This window comes from Anomaloglossus baeobatrachus, chromosome 7 (genome assembly GCF_048569485.1).
Source record: "Anomaloglossus baeobatrachus isolate aAnoBae1 chromosome 7, aAnoBae1.hap1, whole genome shotgun sequence".
NCBI lineage: Eukaryota > Metazoa > Chordata > Amphibia > Anura > Aromobatidae > Anomaloglossus > Anomaloglossus baeobatrachus.
Window position 1 is genome coordinate 303273226 of NC_134359.1, and position 20124 is coordinate 303293349.

General features: G+C 44.4%; 1 protein-coding gene across 1 annotated transcript; it reads left to right on the plus strand.

Moving 5' to 3' along the window:
* The first annotated feature begins 587 nt into the window (after positions 1-587).
* On the plus strand, positions 588-19872 carry LOC142246796 (serine protease 27-like). The gene is made up of 5 exons (XM_075319847.1): positions 588-630; positions 13120-13282; positions 13361-13632; positions 17860-18029; positions 19567-19872. The coding sequence occupies exons 1-5, from the start codon at positions 588-590 to the stop codon at positions 19870-19872; spliced, it is 954 nt and encodes a 317-aa protein (XP_075175962.1).
* Positions 19873-20124: the final 252 nt, after the last annotated feature.

Sequence of the window (20124 nt, forward strand, 5' to 3'; positions counted from 1 at the left end):
TTATAAGGCAAGAAATCCCACTTATTAAACCTGACAGGGCGCACCTGTGAAGTGAAGACCATTTCCGGTGACCACCTCTTCAAGCTCATCAAGAGAATGCCAAGAGTGTGCAAAGCAGTAATCAAAGGAAAAGGCGGCGACTGTGAAGAGCCTAGAATATAAGACAGATTTTCAGTTGTTTCACACTTTTTTAAGTATTTCATTCCACATGTGATAATTCATAGTTTTGATGCCTTCAATGTGAATCTACAATTTTCAGAGTCATGAAAATAAAAAAAAACTCTTTGAATGAGAAGGTGTGTCCAAACTTTTGGTCTGTACTGTATATATCTATACAGACCCCCTCCTCGGCATATTTGATTGTCAGCTCTGTGGTTATTCTGCTGAAAGATCAGGAACCGGCTCTTCAGGTTGCCGGGAGGTGGTGATGTCAGAAGGGTACGATACTGATGTATAGACCTTAGGGCGAGGTGCCGCCTCATATCTGCTAAAAATGTACATTCAGGTCCAGAACCGGTCACCTCACATTCTCTGAGCTCAGCGGAAAGATCTGACAGCGGCCACCGAGCGCAGAACAGGAGCCGAACATGTCCCCTCCGAGAGCCGCCCGGACCCTGCTGCTGCTGCTGGGTGAGTGACCCCTGACCAAAGCTGCTCCGGCCGTCTGTCTGTCTATCTATCTATCTACAGTGGGGAAAACTACAGTGGGGAAAATAAAGTATTGGATCCTCTGGAGATTTTGCTGTTTTCCCCCCTACACAGAATGTAGAGGTCTGTGTAATTTTTATCGTAGATAACTTCAACTGTGACAGAAAAAAAAATCCAGAAAATCCCATTGTCTGACTTATAAATAATTTGCATTTTATTGCATGAAATAAGTATTTTATCACCGACCTACCAGCAGGAATTCTGCTCTCACAGACTTGTTATTTCTTCTCCTCCTCTGCACTCATTACCTGGATTAATTGCACCTGTGTGACCTCGTTACCTGTATATTAGACCCCTGTCCACACAATCAATCACACTCCAACCTCTCCACTATGGCCAAGACCAAGGAGCTGTCTAAGGACACCAGGGACAAAATTGTAGACCTGCACAAGGCTGGGATGGGCTACAGGACAATAGGCAAGCAGCTTGGTGAGAAGGCAACAACTGTTGGCACAATTAGAAAATGGAAGACACACAAGAGGACTGTCAATCTTTCTCTCTTACTCGGTCTGGGGCTTCATACAAGATCTTGCCTCGTGGGGTAAGGATGATCTGAGAAAGGTCGGGAATAGCACAGAACTACACGGGAGGACCTGGTCAATGACCTGGGACCACAGTCTCAAAGATTACTGTTAGCAACACACAATTCCGTCATGGATTAAAATCCTGCAGGGCACACAGGATGTTCAGGCCTGTGTGAAGTTCATCAATAACCATTTGGATGATCCATAGGAAGGATGTGGTCAGATGAGAACAAAATAGAACTTTTTTGTTATCAACTCCACTCGCCTGTTTGGAGGAAGAAGGAGGATCAGTACAATCCCAAGAACACCTTCCCAACCATTAAGCATGAGGTGGAGACATCATACTTTGGGGGGTCTTTTCTGCAAAGGGGACAGCATGACTGCACCGTATTGAAAGTATTGGTAAGAGCATTAAAGATGGGTCGTGGCTGGTTCTTCCAGAATGACAATGACCTGAAACACACAGCCAGGGTAATTAAGGAGCAGCTCCATAAGAAGCATCTCAAGGTCCTGGAGTGGCCTAGCAAGTCTCCAGACCTGAACCCAATAGAAAATTTATGGAGGAGCTGAAACTCAATATTGTCCAGTGACAGACCCGAAACTTGAAAGATCTGGAGAAGATCTGTAAGGAGGAGTGACCTGAAGGATCTGGAGAAGATCTGTAAGGAGGAGTGACCTGAAAGATGTGGAGAAGATCTGTATGGAGGAGTGACTTGAAAGATCTGGAGAAGATCTGTATTGATGAGTGACCTGAGAGATCTGGAGAAGATCTATATGGAGGAGTGACCTGAAAGACCTGGAGAAGATCTGTATGGAGGAGTGACCTAAAAGATCTGGAGAAGATCTGTATGGAGTGACCTGAAAGATCTGGAGAAGATCTGTATGGAGGAGTGACCTGAAAGATCTGGAGAAGATCTGTATGGAGGAGTGACCTGAAAGATCTGGAGAAGATCTGTATGGAGGAGTGAGCTGAAAGATCTGGAGAAGATCTGTATGGAGAAGTGACCTGAAAGATTTGGAGAAGAGCTGTATGGAGGCGTGACCTGAAAGATCTGGAGAAGATCTGTATGGAGGAGTGACCTGAAAGATCTGGAGAAGATCTGTATGGAGGAGTGACCTGAAAGATCTGGAGAAGATCTATATGGAGGAGTGACCTGAAAGATCTGGAGAAGATCTGTATGGAGGAGTGACCTGAAAGATCTGGAGATCTGTATGGAGGAGTGACCTGAAAGATCTGGAGAAGATCTGTATGGAGGAGTGAGCTGAAAGATCTGGAGAAGATCTGTATGGAGGAGTGACCTGAAAGATTTGGAGAAGAGCTGTATGGAGGCGTGACCTGAAAGATCTGGAGAAGATCTGTATGGAGGAGGGACCTGAAAGATCTGCAGAAGATCTACCGTAAACAACTATCTGTTACAGGAATGAAAGGTTTCTACCAAATATTTAGTTCTTTTTTTCTATTGACTCCAATACTTATTTCATGCAATAAGATGCAAATTACTTATTTATAAGTCAGACAATGAGATTTTCTGGATTTTTTTATTCTGTCAGAGTTGTAGTTACCTATGATAAAAATTACAGATCTCCATTCTGTGTAGGGGGGAAAACAGCAAAATGAGCAGTGTACCAAATATTTATTTTCCCCACATCTATCTATCTATCTATCTATCCCTCTATCTATCTATCCCTCTATCTATCTATCCCTCTATCTATCTATCCATCTATCCATCTATCTATCTATCTATCTATCTATCTATCTATCTATCTATCTATCTATCCCTCTATCTATCTATCTATCTATCTCTCTATCTATCCCTCTATCTATCCCTCTATCTATCTATCTATCTATCTATCCCTCTATCTATCTATCTATCTATCTATGTTAGGGTGAACTCTTACAAAGTTCCACAAGTTGCCTATTTCCTGATTCTAATTGTTTTTGGATCGAGTGCATGCTTGAAAAATGAGATCAGACACAGTCTTTCATCTTTCCTCGACCAAAGTCGGCCCAGACTGCTTTATTTCAACTGAAGCATGCCCTGATATAACCTTGGAAAGCGGCATGTCTGGATGTGTTCATTGGTCAGTGGGTTGAACAATGTGTTAGTCCATGAGCTGATTGGTGGTCGTCATCGTAGGCGGGTCTATGTCATCTGGGGCCATCTTGGTGATCCTCTGATGGGCGGGTCTGTGATGTCATCAGGGGCCATCTTGGCTTCCTCTGAAGACTGACTGGCTTATGTATAGAGAATTCATTTCATTGAACACACTTCTCACAGTGCTCTATTTTCAGGGGTTAAGTATTTCATCTTATGTCTCTCCTCAACAGTCCCCCCTAAATACTTAATTAGCCTTCTGACCCTACCGTTGTCCTCTCACACGTCAGCCCAAATGCGTATCTCCCACCCTTTTTATGGTGTCCGTTAGATAAACAATGCAAAGCCTTTTCTCTCTTCCGTGACCAATTCCAGGTATATCATGAGGTATATAGGAGCGCGCTACCCGCATCCTCGGGACTTCGCCACAGTTCCCTACCTGAATACACATAATTGTATCACGGCACAAATGAATCTGTTCTTCGACAGGATTTTCCCTTACGCATGGATCCGATTACCTTCAGTAACACAGAGTAGCACTTTTACGGCTTCAAATACCAACAAATAAGACAATACCAGTTACCTACAAGTGCATGTTATCTTTAAGTCACTTAAACCCTTAAAATAATTGGTTCAGATCAGATAATGTTTTTCCCACCATGAGCCCTTATTTGTGTAATGTTCCTGTACCCATTGTTCCCTTATGGTTATTTCCCATGTATCATCCCCAATCTAGAAATTCTCCATAAGGTTCTATGTGAGATAATCCAGCACTATGTGTGTTGTGACCCTCATTCTGCCAGTACGATGGACTCTTTACAGCCGCTGTTGTCTGGGTTTTCCCTCAAGCTTCATGGAAGTTGCTGTGGTTGGGATAAGCTGGATCGGTCCACCTGATTCTGACTCAGGGATCATTCTGACTTGTCTTTTTAGAATCACCCGGTCTCCTGGCTTGAGACCACGTGCTCCTGACACTGATTTAGGATCTGGAATTGGAGGATACACATGTTTAACACACTATATATGCAGTTGTACACGGCCCGTACATCACTGGTCAGGACATCACACTGTAACTGAAGTATCTGTGAGGTATATAATCACATTCCAGGTGCTAAACCGAAAATATCTTATATAAAGACCTAATTATTAAGAAAAATGAAAACAAACATTTGTTACATGATTTGCAGCGTCCACCATTATCTTGTGGATCGTTACATCTTTATGTTATAATCATTAAAATTCCAAACATACACCCATGTGACTATAGACACAATTAGATATTCCAATAAAGGAGGGGCAGGGATTGGGGCAATAGCCCTAAACTCTCCCTACCTCGCAGCGGAGGTCGGCACCCTATAAGGTGAATTGGCGCCCCCGCTCACCGACGGCTCACCCTCCCTATTCCTACACTGCTAAGCTAATACGTGCTGCTAATGTCAGTGAGGGAATATAGAAACCGTGAGCTACCGGGATAAAGAGGCGTCAATATGCAATTATATATATCCAATTCATTCCCAAAGATTAAATATTCACACTCTGTATATGTTTGTAGCTTAAATCAATATGATACAGCAAATTCAAGGACCAAACCGTAAACCAAATGGAATATTTCACATGTATAACATGTACCCACTTTATCAATATAATAATAATAATAATAATAATAACAACAACAATAAGGCCAGGTAACGTCACGAGGAGATCTTGTCCAATCACAGACCCTCCTGCCAATCACAGACCCTCCTGCCAGCTGCCAATCCCCAGGTACTGTAAGATCTCTATACTGACCTCTACTATAGAACATGTACTTTACCACTTTTTAGGAACTTTTTAGGAACTCCATCTTTACATACCACCAGCATCATGAGTTTTTCAGCAGTAACGTTGTCCATACTGGATATGTTTCAGAGCAGGCCTGAAAAGAAATTCACACAACACGCACAAAACTCATATAAACCTACTCATGGTAGATGTATATGACTAATCTACAATCAGTGGCGCAGTAGAGCGGATGAGGGGGGTGTTTTTACGAGGTATTTACAGTTTTTCTAGCTTAATAGGCACACGTCTTACAAGACTGGATGTGTCTGGCCACCTGGGTACTGAAGCAGTGGTGCCGCCCATATCTTGTCCACCACCACACTCTTTGTCACGTGTTCATTGGTTACCTGGGCCATTATTGAGTAGAGCACTCATGGTAGAGAAAGCTTACCGCCCTTGATACACAGACCTTCCTCAGTCACTGGCTCCCTGCGTCTCACACTCCGCTCCTTGCTGAATCGCTTGTTCCCGTAAGGATTTAAGAACACAAGGAGTGACAGATGTCACGGACGACGTGACAGGTGCCACCGAGGTATGGTACTGGTCTGCATTGGTAAAGGACTCTCAACTCTAGACCCGTTCACTGCTTCTTTGTTGTCTGCACCTGTACGAGCATCTCCTCTGGCTCCATCAGTCACCGGCTCCTTTGATATCAGGAGGGCCTCCACCTGGGCTCACACCCACTCTACGGTCTTTTATAGGTTTATCACGTCACACTACCAAATATCTGCTACCTATATACACTTTTGACTATCTAACTCCTTTCCGCTCTACGAACCACAGTGATCACAAATCTTCATCTCGTTCTCCTATTGCGATGGGAGAGGAGCGAGTGGTTTGATTTTTATTACCTCATGTTGCGTAACCTCAGCATATCCAGTGTAGAATCAACCAGCATCTTGGTATCTAGATCCATCTACGCAAAAACTCAAAATATGAATTAGTAATGGAATCATCTCAGACATGTTCAAAACCTCACAATTCTTGTTACATCAGAAAAACCATGAGATATATGGATGGATATGGACTTAATAGAAAAATTCAATCGGTGAACAGATTAAAACCTTAACAATAGGTGTGACTTTCCACATCATCTTTCCCACCTTTTTGAACCTATTATCCAAAACCTAGTTAGATTGAAAAAGTGTGTGGCCCCGGAGCTCTACATTTAGGCATAAAAGTCACATTGTGTAGATTGTACCCAACCGGGAACACCATAAATATTGTGTTATGTGTAACTTAATAATGGAAAACCATTTCTATGACTTTTCAACCTTTGCTTGAACCACAGAAATCTGTGTTACAATCTTTCTTTCTACAAAAAGAAAACAGATGATTCAAGACATTAAATATCAAACACAGAATGCCATAAATCATCCACATACCTTAAATCTAATTATTGTAATTATTAAGATTATTAATAAAGATTATTATTATTATTATTATTACTACTAATGCAACACAACCTCTGGATATAGGGACAACGTCCATAGTTGCAAAATAGAGGACATTATCAGCGAATTGTCTGTATCTCTGTGATATAACTTCTGTATGACCCAAGAAGGGATAAAAGAATCTAGAACAAATAAATGCTCATGCTTGGGCTGCTCTATCACAATAAACCCCCATAAGGTGAGACAAAAATAGATAGGACTATCCCCCCTGTAAGCTGAAACTTCAATTCTTTTTCCTACAAACTGGGAAAACCTGTTTTTGTTTTTTGTTTTCCACCCCCTGAACCAAAAAGGGCTTTTCAAAACCACTTATTTTTCTGTCTGAGTATGTAGTAGTCCACCTTGTCTATTGTTCAAACATTTACACAGCACATGGCCTTCACACATCCCCCACTCACTTTTTTTTGTTTAAACCATGCATGCCTCGGCCATCATGTGCTTCATCCACCATTTTAAAATCTGACCTAAAATGGCTGCCACCAGGAATACGGCATAGAGTCCCCACATCCCAACAAAGTCCACTCTCATCTGGATTTTTCCGACCACAACTAGACACAACTTCATCAATTTCTCTAGTTTTTTCTCAAGATAAACAACACCAAACAAGCAATCTTTCTCTATGCAGACCAAGATAAACACGAACAAACAAAAAAGACAGGGGAGATCACAACTGAAACACTAAAGAAAACTTGCAATTTGCAGCACCTACTTCTAAATCTGTCCTTGTTCCGTGGTCCCTGTCTGATTTCTGCGTTCTATAACTTAAGTCTCTTACTATTCCCTGCAACAACACATATCAACAACTTTGAGAGCCCGTGGAAAACACGTGTCTAACCTGACCAATTAAAACCGCGCTATAGTTCTAGGCCTTGTACCAAACCGTATTAACTACTTAAGTTTCCACTAGAACCACAAACCATATCACAGACGACAACTAACGGAACTCAAAATCCACTTGCTCTCTTAACTACCAGTCAATCTCCCCTCGAGACAAACACATAACAGGCAGCAGGCAACTAAAACATGTGATGGTTCTTCCGAGATTAATATGGCCAATAGCCGCTCGTTTGCCATCAACAGATACCCCATAAAACCGGACATGGTCAGGCAATCAGCGCCCCCCCCGAGACCACGGGAAGACTACAGGTTATGAAAAATCAGCAGACTTACCGTGCTCTCGTTAGGAGGTGATCAAATTCCTGGGGTGTCCAGCACGTCATGCCGATTCCTCCGGATTTTGGCTGTCTTCATCTATTGGCCCCACGTTGGGCACCATTTGTTAGGGTGAACTCTTACAAAGTTCCACAAGTTGCCTACTGCCTGATTCTAATTGTTGTGGATCGAGTGCATGCTTGAAAAATGAGATCAGACACAGTCGGATATTCATCTTTCTTCGACCAAAGTTGGACCAGACTGCTTTATTTCAACTGAAGCATGCCCTGATATAACCTTGGAAAGGGACATGTCCGGATGTGTTCATTGGTCAGTGGATTGAACAATGTGTTAGTCCATGAGCTAATTGGTGGGCGTCATTGTAGGCGGGTCTATGTCATCTGGGGCCATCTTGGTGATGCTGATGGGCGGGTCAATGGTATCATTGGGGGCCATTTTTGGTTCCTCTGAAGACTGACTGGCTTATGTATAGAGAATCGATTTCATTGAACACACTTCTCACAGTGCTCTATGTCCAGAGGTTAATTAAGTATTTCATCTTATGCCTCTCCTCAACATATCTATCTATCTATCTATCTATTATCTATCTATCTATCCCTCTATCTATCTATTCCTCTATCTATCTATCCCTCTATCTATCTATCCCTCTATCTATCTATTTATTATCTATCTATCTATCCCTCTATCTATCTATCCCTCTATCTATCTATTTATTATCTATCTATCTATCCCTCTATCTATCTATCTTTCTGTCTATCTATCTATCTATCTATCTATCTATCTATCTATCTATCTATCTATCCCTCTATCTATCCCTCTATCTATCTATCCCTCTATCTATCTATCTATCTATCTATCTATCTATCCCTCTATCTATCTATCTATCTATCTATCTAGCTATCTATCTATCTATCCCTCTATCTATCTATCCCTCTATCTATCTCTCTATCTATCTATCTATTTATCTATCTATCCCTCTATCTATCTATCTATCTATCTATCTATCTATCTATCTTTCTATCCCTCTATCTATCTATCTATCTATCTATCTATCCCTCTATCTATCTATCTATCCCTCTATCTATCTATCTATCCCTCTATCTATCCCTCTATCTATCTATCTATCTATCTATCTATCTATCTATCTATCCCTCTATCTATCTATCTATCTATCCCTCTATCTATCTATCTATCCCTCTATCTATCCCTCTATCTATCTATCTATCTATCTATCTATCTATCTATCTATCTATCTATCTATCCCTCTATCTATCTATCTATCCCTCTATCTATCTATCCCTCTATCTATCTATCTATCTATCTATCTATCTATCTAGCTATCCCTCTATCTTTCCATCCTCCTCTTACATCTTGCCTATTGTACCGGATGAGGCCAATTATTATTAACACTTTGTTTTCCATCTTCAGGGACTTTTCGTCTTTGTTTCTCTGCACAAGGTGAGTACAGACAGACTAGACTTATAGATCAGAAACACTAATCTCAGATGTGCACAAGAGATAAAAGCTTGTGTTTATACAACTGCGTCCTGCACAGCTTCCCCATAACACAGCGTGGAACGCTGCGTCTGTGCAACGTCACGTATAATGCCGCACCCATAGAGGTGATACTAAGTCATAAGACATCTGCAAAGTCACCAGTGTATAGAAAAGTCACGTAACCAAACAGACAGTAATATAGGAGTTATATTCTTGTATATAGGGGCAGTATTATAGTAGTTATATTCTTGTATATAGGGGGCAGTATTATAGTAGTTATATTCTTGTACATAGGGGGCAGTATTATAGTAGTTATATTCTTGTACATAGGGGGCAGTATTATAGTAGTTATATTCTTGTACATAGGGGCAGTATTATAGTAGTTATATTATTGTACATAGGAGCAGTATTATAGTAGTTATATTCTTGTACATAGGGGGCAGTATTATAGTAGTTATATTCTTGTATATAGGGGACAGTATTATAGTAGTTATATTCTTGTATATAGGAGCAGTATTATAGTAGTTATATTCTTGTACATAGGGGCAGTATTATAGTAGTTATATTCTTGTACATAGGAGCAGTATTATAGTAGTTATATTCTTGTACATAGGGGGCAGTATTATAGTAGTTATATTCTTGTATATAGGGGGCAGTATTATAGTAGTTATATTCTTGTATATAGGGGGCAGTATTATAGTAGTTATATTCTTGTACATAGGGGCAGTATTATAGTAGTTATATTCTTGTATATAGGGGGCAGTATTATAGTAGTTATATTCTTGTACATAGGGGCAGTATTATAGTAGTTATATTCTTGTATATAGGGGGCAGTATTATAGTAGTTATATTCTTGTACATAGGGGCAGTATTATAGTAGTTATATTCTTGTACATAGGGGCAGTATTATAGTAGTTATATTCTTGTACATAGGGGCAGTATTATAGTAGTTATATTCTTGTATATAGGAGCAGTATTATAGTAGTTATATTCTTGTACATAGGGGGCAGTATTATAGTAGTTATATTCTTGCACATAGGGGCAGTATTATAGTAGTTATATTCTTATACATAGAGGCAGTATTATAGTAGTTATATTCTTATACATAGAGGCAGTATTATAGTAGTTATATTCTTGTATATAGGGGGCAGTATTATAGTAGTTATATTCTTGTACATAGGGGCAGTATTATAGTAGTTATATTCTTGTATATAGGGGCAGTATTATAGTAGTTATATTCTTGTACATAGGGGCAGTATTATAGTAGTTATATTCTTGTATATAGGGGCAGTATTATAGTAGTTATATTCTTGTACATAGGGGCAGTATTATAGTAGTTATATTCTTGTACATAGGGGGCAGTATTATAGCAGTTATATTCTTGTACATAGGGGCTGTATTATAGTAGTTATATTCTTGTATATAGGGGGCAGTATTATAGTAGTTATATTCTTGTACATAGGGGGCAGTATTATAGTAGTTTGTTTATTGTTGTACATAAGGGGCAGCATTTAAATCTAGTTATCCTATGGTATGTGTAGCTATTCGCACTTAGAGAATAGTAATATATTAGTTATATAATTCTGTATATGGTCCATATATAAGAATAGAATTGTTATATTACTGGTTATTGGATCAGTAATTTAATGTATATACACAGTGACTGCACCAGCAGAATAGTGAGTGCAGCTCTGGAGTATAATACAGGAGGTAACTCAGGATCAGTAATGTATGTACACAGTGACTGCACAAGCAGAATAGTGAGTGCAGCTCTGGAGTATAATACAGGATCAGTAATGTAATGTATGTACACAGTGACTGCACCAGCAGAATAGTGAGTGCAGCTCTGGAGTATAATACAGGAGGTAACTCAGGATCAGTAATGTATGTACACAGTGACTCTTCTGATTATTTGTCTCTATTAAATATATGTATTGTTAGTAGTTGTGTGACTTTATTTACTAATATGTAGAGTTAATCCTTTATATAAAGGGCGCTGTTATTTTAGTAGCACACTTCTTGTGTATATACTCATGCGACCACTAGATGTCAGTGTTGTCGGCGTTTTAGCTTCTTTTAGGTCGATCCAAAGATAAACTAATAATAGTAGATATAGAACACTTTGCAGTGATTTGCTCTGAGGTTAATATATGATATTGCACAGTTTATATATGTCACCACATTGCAGAATTTGGAGTAAACTGTAATTTTATTTTTGTTTAAGCCAAAATCTGCTGTAAATGTTTAGATTTCTCCGTCACACGGGGACATCAGTGACTTTCGCTGTTTCTCCTCATCCTCGGCACTGACTTTCCTCCAGGCCTCTTAATTTGTTCTTTCTTCTCTTTCCTCGTTCTCTTTTGCTCACTCTTCTGTTTTGTATCTCTTCATTGTTTTTCCGTTTTATTATTCTTCTTCCTACGTTGCACTGATTTGTTCCTGATCCTCTTCAGCCATCACTCCTCCATTTCTTTCCCACATCCTTCCCCTTTTTTGCCTAGGCTGTTCCTCCCCTTCCTCCACCGTTCCTCTTCCTCCTCCATTGTTCCTCTCCTTCCTCCACAGTTCCTCCCCTTCCACTACCGTTCCTCCTTTTCCACCACCGTCCCTCTTCTTCCACCACCGTCCCTCTCCTTCCACCACCGTGTCTCTCTTTCCACCACCGTCCCTCTGCTTCCACCACCGTCCCTCTGCTTCCACCACCGTCCCTCTCCTTCCACCACCGTCCCTCTCCTTCCACCACCGTGTCTCTCTTTCCACCACCGTCCCTCTGCTTCCACCACCGTCCCTCTCCTTCCACCACCGTCCCTCTCCTTCCACCACCGTCCCTCTCCTTCCACCACCGTCCCTCCTTCTTCCACCACCGTCCCTCCCCTTCCACCCCCGTCCCTCTGCTTCCACCACCGTCCCTCTGCTTCCACCACCGTCCCTCTGCTTCCACCACCGTCCCTCTCCTTCCACCACCGTCCCTCTCCTTCCACCACCGTGTCTCTCTTTCCACCACCGTCCCTCTGCTTCCACCACCGTCCCTCTCCTTCCACCACCGTCCCTCTCCTTCCACCACCGTCCCTCTCCTTCCACCACCGTCCCTCCTTCTTCCACCACCGTCCCTCCCCTTCCACCACCGTCCCTCCCCTTCCACCACCGTTCCTCTCCTTCCACCACCGTCCCTCCCCTTCCACCACCGTTCCTCTCCTTCCACCACCATTCCTCTCCTTCCACCACCGTTCCTCTCCTTACACCACCGTTCCTCTCCTTCCACCACCGTTCCTCTCCTTCCACCACCGTTCCTCTCCTTCCACCACCATTCCTCTCCTTCCACCACCGTTCCTCTCCTTACACCACCGTTCCTCTCCTTCCACCACCGTTCCTCTCCTTCCACCACCGTTCCTCTCCTTCCACCACCATTCCTCTCCTTCCACCACTGTTCCTCCTTTTCCACAACCGTTCCTCCCGTTTCCGCCACCGTTCCTCCTTTTCCACCACCGTTCCTCCTTTTCCACAACCGTTCCTTCCCTTCCACCACCGTTCCTCTGTCACTTTGTGGTTTGTCTCTCGGTGAGTATCCTAAATCCTCTCTCATCCTTCTTAGTTGCTTAGTGTTCTTCTTGTATTTCTTGCATTGTTTTTCCCTTTTTCTTCTTCCTATGTTGCACCAATTTGTTCCTGATTCCTCTTCAGCCATCGCTCCTCCATTTCTTTCTTACATCTTTCCTCTTTTTCCTTCATTGTTCCTCCCCTTCTACCACCATTCCTCTTCCTTGTTTGTCTCTTAGTGAGTACCTTAAATCCTCTCTCATCACTTCTTAAAATCCCCAAACTTTCTTGTATTTTTCTCCTCTATAGAATGTGGAATTCCTCAAGTTTCCAATCGAATCATGGGAGGGCATGCCGCGCAGCCCGGTCAGTGGCCATGGCAAGTCAGCTTACGGTTGTATGGCAGTCACTTTTGTGGAGGGTCTCTCATCAGTGAGTCGTGGGTGGTCTCGGCAGCGCACTGTATAACAAGGTTAGATGCTTCTTCTTATGCATTAATGGTGGTGACCTCTCAGCATTGCTCCTAATGACTGCATTTGTCTTTCTCTAGTGAGGTGACCACCTCCTCGCTCACCGTCCATCTTGGTGTATATAACATCTCTATTCCAAACTCAGAAGAAATCTCTGTAAACGTGAAGACGATCATTAAGAATCCTAACTTTACTGATGTAGGATCACTAGGTGACATCAGCCTCATCGAGCTGGCGACCAACGTGACCTTCACCCCTTACATCCTCCCCGTCTGCCTCCCTACAGCCAGCGTAACCTTCCCCATGGGCCTCATGTGTTGGATCACCGGCTGGGGAAACACTCGGTCTGGTGGTAGGTATTCACATTGTGTCGTGTTCTTTATATCAGGAATGTTTTATACAGAAAGTTCATACAAACAAACAAGTTTTTAATCATTTTCTACAAGAGAAGAGCAATGCTTACTGGTTATGACATTGGTAAAGCATGCAGCTTTATGGTTATGACTCCATTGTGGTGTGCAGATTGATAGGTTCTGACTCCAGTGAGGGGTGCAGCTTGATGGTTATGACTCTGTTGAGGGACGCAGCATGATGGTTATGACTCCAATGAGGGGCGTAGCTTTATGGTTATGACTCCATTGTGGTGTGCAGATTGATAGGTTCTGACTCCAGTGAGGGGTGCAGCTTGATGGTTATGACTCTGTTGAGGGACGCAGCATGATGGTTATGACTCCAATGAGGGGCGTAGCTTGATGGTTATGACTCCATTGTGGTGTGCAGATTGATAGGTTCTGACTCTAAAGAGGCATGCAGCTTGATGGTTATTACTGCGGTGAGGCGCGCAGCTTGATGGTTATGATTCCGGTGAGAAGTCATAAGCAATGGTTCATGGTTGCTCTCAGATTAGATACAGCAAGATGACAATTGATGACAGAAACCTCATATCCTCTCTAACACACAACCCCAAACAGTTATTCAACACTTTCAACTCCCTCCTTCGCCCACCACTGCCCCCTCCAACCTCCCTCATTTCTGCAGAAGACTTTGCCACCTATTTCCAAGAAAAAATCGACCTAATAAGGCAAGTCTTCTCTGCTCAGCCACCACAACCCCTTCATGTAGCTGACCACTGCCCCTCTCCCATAAACTTCCTCCCCACCATCACCGAAGGAGAGCTTGTACGTCTGCTCTCAAAAGCGCACCTCACCACCTGCGCACTTGACCCCATGCCATCCCACCTCCTTCCCAACCTCACCACCATCCTTATTCCAGCCTTAACCCATCTCTTCAACCTATCTTTAACGACTGGAACCTTCCCCTCTGCCTTTAAACATGCAACAGTCACACCTATCCTAAAGAAACCTTCCCTCGATCCAACCTCTACTACCAGCTACCGCCCCATATCACTACTCCCACTTGCCTCAAAACTCCTGGAACAGCATGTCCATGCTGAACTTTCCTCCCACCTCTCCTCTAACGCTCTCTTTGACAACCTACAGTCCGGCTTCCGTCCACATCACTCCACCGAAACTGCCCTGACTAAAATCACAAATGACTTGCTTACTGCCAAAGCGAACAAGCACTTCTCTATACTCCTACTCCTAGACCTGTCCTCAGCCTTCGATACCGTTGACCACTCCCTCCTATTACAGACCCTCTCTTCCCTTGGTGTCAGAGATCTTGCCCTCTCTTGGATCTCTTCATACCTCTCAAATCGCACTTTTAGTGTCTCCCACTCCCACACAACCTCTTCATCCCACCATCTCTCTGTTGGCGTCCCTCAAGGCTCTGTCCTAGGACCCCTACTTTTCTCTATCTACACATTTGGCCTGGGACAACTCATAAAGTCCCATGGCTTCCAATACCACCTATATGCCGACGACACCCAGATCTACCTCTCTGGCCCAGATGCCACATCTCTGCTGTCCAAAATCCCGAAATGTCTATCTGCTATATCCTCCTTCTTCTCCTCTCGCTTCCTAAAGCTCAATGTGGCCAAAACTGAACTAATCATCTTTCCTCCGTCTCACCTACACTCTCCACCTGATCTATCTATTACAATAAATAACACCACGCTCTCGCCAGTACCCAAAGTTCGCTGCCTCGGAGTGACCTTTGACTCTGCCTTATCCTTCATACCACACATCCAATCCCTCACCACCTCCTGCCGTCTTCAACTCAAAAATATTTCCAGAATCCGCCCTTTCCTCAATTTGCAATCTACTAAAATGCTAGTGCATGCCCTCATAATCTCCCGCCTCGACTACTGTAACATCCTCCTCTGTGGCCTCCCTGCCAACACGCTTGCCCCTCTCCAGTCCATCCTTAACTCTGCTGCCCGAATTATCCACCTCTCTCCTCAATACCACCCCGCTTCTCCTCTCTGCATGTCCCTCCACTGGCTTCCAATCTTCCACCGTATCCAATTCAAACTTCTAACACTGACCTACAAAGCTGTGCATAATCTTTCCCCTCCGTACATCTCCGAACTACTCTCCCACTACACTCCAACACGTCACCTCCGGTCCTCCCAAGATCTCCTCCTCTCCTCCTCTCTCATTCGCTCCTCACACAACCGACTCCAAGACTTCTCCCGAGCATCCCCAGTCTCCTGGAACTCGCTGCCTCAACACGTCAGACTATCCCCTACCCTTGCAAACTTCAAACGGAACCTGAAAACGCACCTGTTCAGAAATGCCTACAATCTACAATGAACTCGCTGCCGCCCGACCACCGTGAGGAGCTGCCGCCCGACCACCGTGCGGAGCTGCCGCCCGACCACCGTGCGGAGCTGCCGCCCGACCACCGTGCGGAGCTGCCGCCCGACCACCGTGCGGAGCTGCCGCCCGACCACCGTGCGGAGCTGCCGCCCGACCACCGTGCGGAGCTGCCGCCCGACCACCGTGCGGAGCTGCCGCCTGACCTACACCCCACCTATTGTCTCCTCCCCATAATCCTATAGAATGTAAGCCCGCAAGGGTAGGGCCCTCTTCCCTCTGTACTAGTCTGTCTACTGTAACTTGTATACGTATTTTGTATGTAACCCCCTTCTCATGTACAGCACCATGGAATTAATGGTGCTCTATAAATAAATAATAATAATAATAATAATAATAATTGAAGCATGGCCAACCATCACTTGTCAGTGACACCCTGGAGCCAAGCATTGCCTCCCCACTATAGCCTGTGTCAATGCTTAGTGTCTATCCACGGCACTCAGCTGACTGCAGCCTGTCTACCTGGGATAGACCCTTCTGTATCTAGCTACGTACGATTGTTTGGCGTCTCATCTCCACGAGCTCCACACTCATTCTTCACAAGCCCAAAGGAACCAAACTACAATCTGACTTTCTCCAAATGCTCTCAACTTCCCCATCACAGACCGGTATCTGACCACATCTCAAGGAGCTTGTGTCCTTACACAGGTGTGTGCCCAGTAGGGTTTCTTGCACCAACCCTGCATTTTGTAAGGTCCCATGAACTCTACCGCAGAGCATCCCTCCATTCCTCAACATTATCCTAGGGTCCCAAAGATGGCGCTGCACGTGGCAAACCTCCTGGGGAATGGCGGCTGGGACTGTAAATCCCTCCATCAGTCCCTGAACTATATCCACAATGTCTTGGTTCAAATACATCATCCACATAGACTACTTTCCAAAGATGGCACAATTTCAAAATACGAAGATGAAAAGCAGATGATTCTCACCTTCGCTGGACTTGTCTGGAGGTGAAGACTACCAATGACATAGGTGCCAAGTGCCCCCCCACTGATTTAAAGCATAAATATATAGAATGTGTAAAAAATTGTAGAGGGGTCAAGAATGTAGAGAAGCCACCGAGCCTTGGGTATGTAGAGGCGCGTTTACTTGGGTGGATCGAACCTTGATTGGAACGTTTCATTGCCTTCTGCCGGCAATCAACACAACACAAAAAATGCTCCTCGGCTGATCGCAGATTTTTCAGCCATCGTTGGTCCAGTCTTTGGCTAAATCATCTTTTGTTAAATGGGGAAATATCCTGCCGAGAACATGCAGACTGCATGGAAGCCGTACGGTTCTCAGTTGGTGCTTGTATAATCGGGTCGGGAGGGGATGTCTTCACTGCTCTCCGATAAAGGCTCCATATTGGTCGTCTTTGTGCCCATGGATGACGCGTTTCCTCCTCAGTGATCCAATAATCTCCTGTAGAGTTGGATTCAGGCTGCCGGAGCTGTTCTCTTGGTGTCGCATACTTTTGGGAACTGTCACTATGTGTCTCGGGGACTCTCCTGTGAGAGGTGGTCATTGTAGTCCTCGTGATTCGTCCCCATTTCTGTCTGGAGTTTATTATTGCAGTATTAAAAACTGCATGAGAATTTGCCAAATATTACTGCACCAAAAAAAGAAAATCTTCACTAAATCTGAGCCCGTTCCTGAAATTCACTCCTTACAATGAACTGGATAAAATCTGTGGAAAATCTACAATGAAGTACCCAACAAATCCTCGTACAGGTTTGGGAGATTTTGCTGCTGATTGGTCGCAGATTTTTCGGTCTTGTGTGGATGTCTCCTGAATGATCGTGTGACGTCTTGTCTTGCAGTGAGTCTCCCAAGTCCCCAGACTTTACAGGAAGTGTCGCTGCCTCTGATCGATACCCCAACCTGCGATGATCTCTATCACATTGACTCCAGCACCAGCAGCTCAACTCCCATCATCCTGGACGACATGATATGTGCCGGATATAAGATAGGGGGCATGGACTCCTGCCAGGTGGGTGTCCTTAGATCAGTCCTATACAATATATTATGATATATAGGGACGAGCAAATCTGCCGAAATCTGAACTTGGCCGGGAAATCTGATTTGCAGTCAAGTTATTTAATCCAAATCAAATGTTCCATATTCTGCTCTGGGGAGAATGAATGGAACAAACACAAGCTCACCGTGCCTGTCCTGTTACCCTCCTGTCCTGCCACCTTCCTGTCGTGCCGCCCACCTGTCGTGCCTCCCATCTGTTCTGCCGCCCTCCTGTCGTGCCTCCCACCTGTTGTGCCACCCACCTGTCATGCCTCCCATCTGTCCTGTCGCCCTCCTGTCCTGCCGCCCTCCTGTCGTGCCTCCTACCTGTCGTGCTGCCCATCTGTCCTGGCGCCCACCTGTCGTGCCTCCCACATGTCGTGCCTCCCATCTGTCCTGTCGCCCTCCTGTCCTGCCGCCCTCCTGTCGTGCCTCCTACCTGTCGTGCTGCCCATCTGTCCTGCCGCCTACCTGTCATGCCTCCCACCTGTCGTGCCGTCCTCCTGTCGTGCCACTGTCTGTCTTAGCACCCTCCTGTCGTGCTGCCCACCTGTTGTGCAGCCAACCTGTTGTTACTGCCTGTCGTACCACCCTCCTGTCGAACCACCCTCCCTGTCCTGCCGCTTGCCCCAGGGCTGTGGTGGCAGGCTGGTTGAGCAACAAGGTGCAAACATTTTATTTCCACTTCTTTCTGAGCCCTCTAAAAATCTGAAAATTAGAAGCCATCTGGAGCCATTTCACTAAATTCTGATGAAGCAAATCACAAAAAAATAGGACTATCAGAATGTGGGGAAAATTCAAGGTGAGTTGAGTTTTCTTTGAATTATTTTGCTCCCCTCTAATGGTACAGACCCTTCCGGAGCTCCGTGTGGGCTGTAAGAAGCTAAGAGCCTCGTTATGTCTGGAGAGGGAAGGGTAGAAAAATGAAACCTGTCACTTTAGGATTCGGTGCCATCTGTGGGAATTATGTAATGGAGCCGGACGAGCCAAGCAGATAGATATATACATTTCTGGACAAAGATTCAGGAGAACTTGTGATATATTCATTTGAGCGTGCAGAGAGAGCTGTCAATCACTGGTTAGGACCGCCCCCTGGACTCCTGAGCCCAGAATGAGGAAAGATTTAAGTGAATATAATACGAGATACGCTGAATCTTCTCCAGTATCTTATATATCAATCTTCTCAGCTCCTCCTGCTCTATAACATGAGGCCTGCAGATCCACCTGATTTTATCATGTGGAATTCCCCTTAAAGCCACTGGATGCAGTTCAGGAGCGATATATGGTCAGTGTCAGACCAACGTCTGAAGAGGTGTCTCCTGATGGAGAAGCCTCCAGCGTGGCTTGGTGCACTGGTTTATACTAGAGATATAACAATCAGTGGTGGGTGGCCACATGGGCCTCGGACCTTTCGAAAGATCTTGTGCCCTGATCCTGTGGGATCTTTAAGGTGAGGAATATTCAGGTGTGACATGATCTGGTCATCTTTGTACTTGTTTGCCTCTCTCCAGGGTGACTCGGGCGGACCCATGGTGTGTTCGGAGAATGGACAGTGGTTTCTGGCCGGGTTGGTGAGTTGGGGAGAAGGATGTGGCCTTCCGGAACGTCCCGGCATCTACACCAAGCTGACCTCCCACATAGACTGGGTGAAGATGTATGTTCCAGAGTTACAGAATGTCCTGAATGTTACGTTCACCGGTGTGGTCGATAAAAATGCCTATCTGTTCCCCACAACCATGAACGCATCCAACAGCCGAGCCACGAGCCTCCTGTGTGTGTTTCCGGTCCTGTCCGTCCTGACGTTACTAATCCTATAGGGGTCGCTCTATATCTTGATGCACGGGGGTCACCTGCAGACTGAGGGGCCCGCTCCAGACAAGGTGATGACCACCATTCAATGTGGAGAGACAGTGGATCGCGGTCCAAGAGCCGAGAAGCGGACACCATCCCCCCTCCCCCACCAGCAATGATCTCAGTCACATGATTCAGGGAACCAATCAAATGGATATTTTTATAGATTTGATTTTTTTAATAAAATTTTGGGTGTTTCTTTCTCACTGTTATATTAA

Excerpts from the sequence above, each read along its gene's own strand:
- LOC142246796 (XM_075319847.1), top strand. The coding sequence starts at position 588 with ATGTCCCCTCCGAGAGCCGCCCGGACCCTGCTGCTGCTGCTGG. Across the intron at positions 13,283-13,360 it reads GCAGCGCACTGTATAACAAG|TGAGGTGACCACCTCCTCGC; the intron begins GTTAGATGCTTC and ends GTCTTTCTCTAG. Across the intron at positions 13,633-17,859 it reads GGGAAACACTCGGTCTGGTG|TGAGTCTCCCAAGTCCCCAG; the intron begins GTAGGTATTCAC and ends CTTGTCTTGCAG.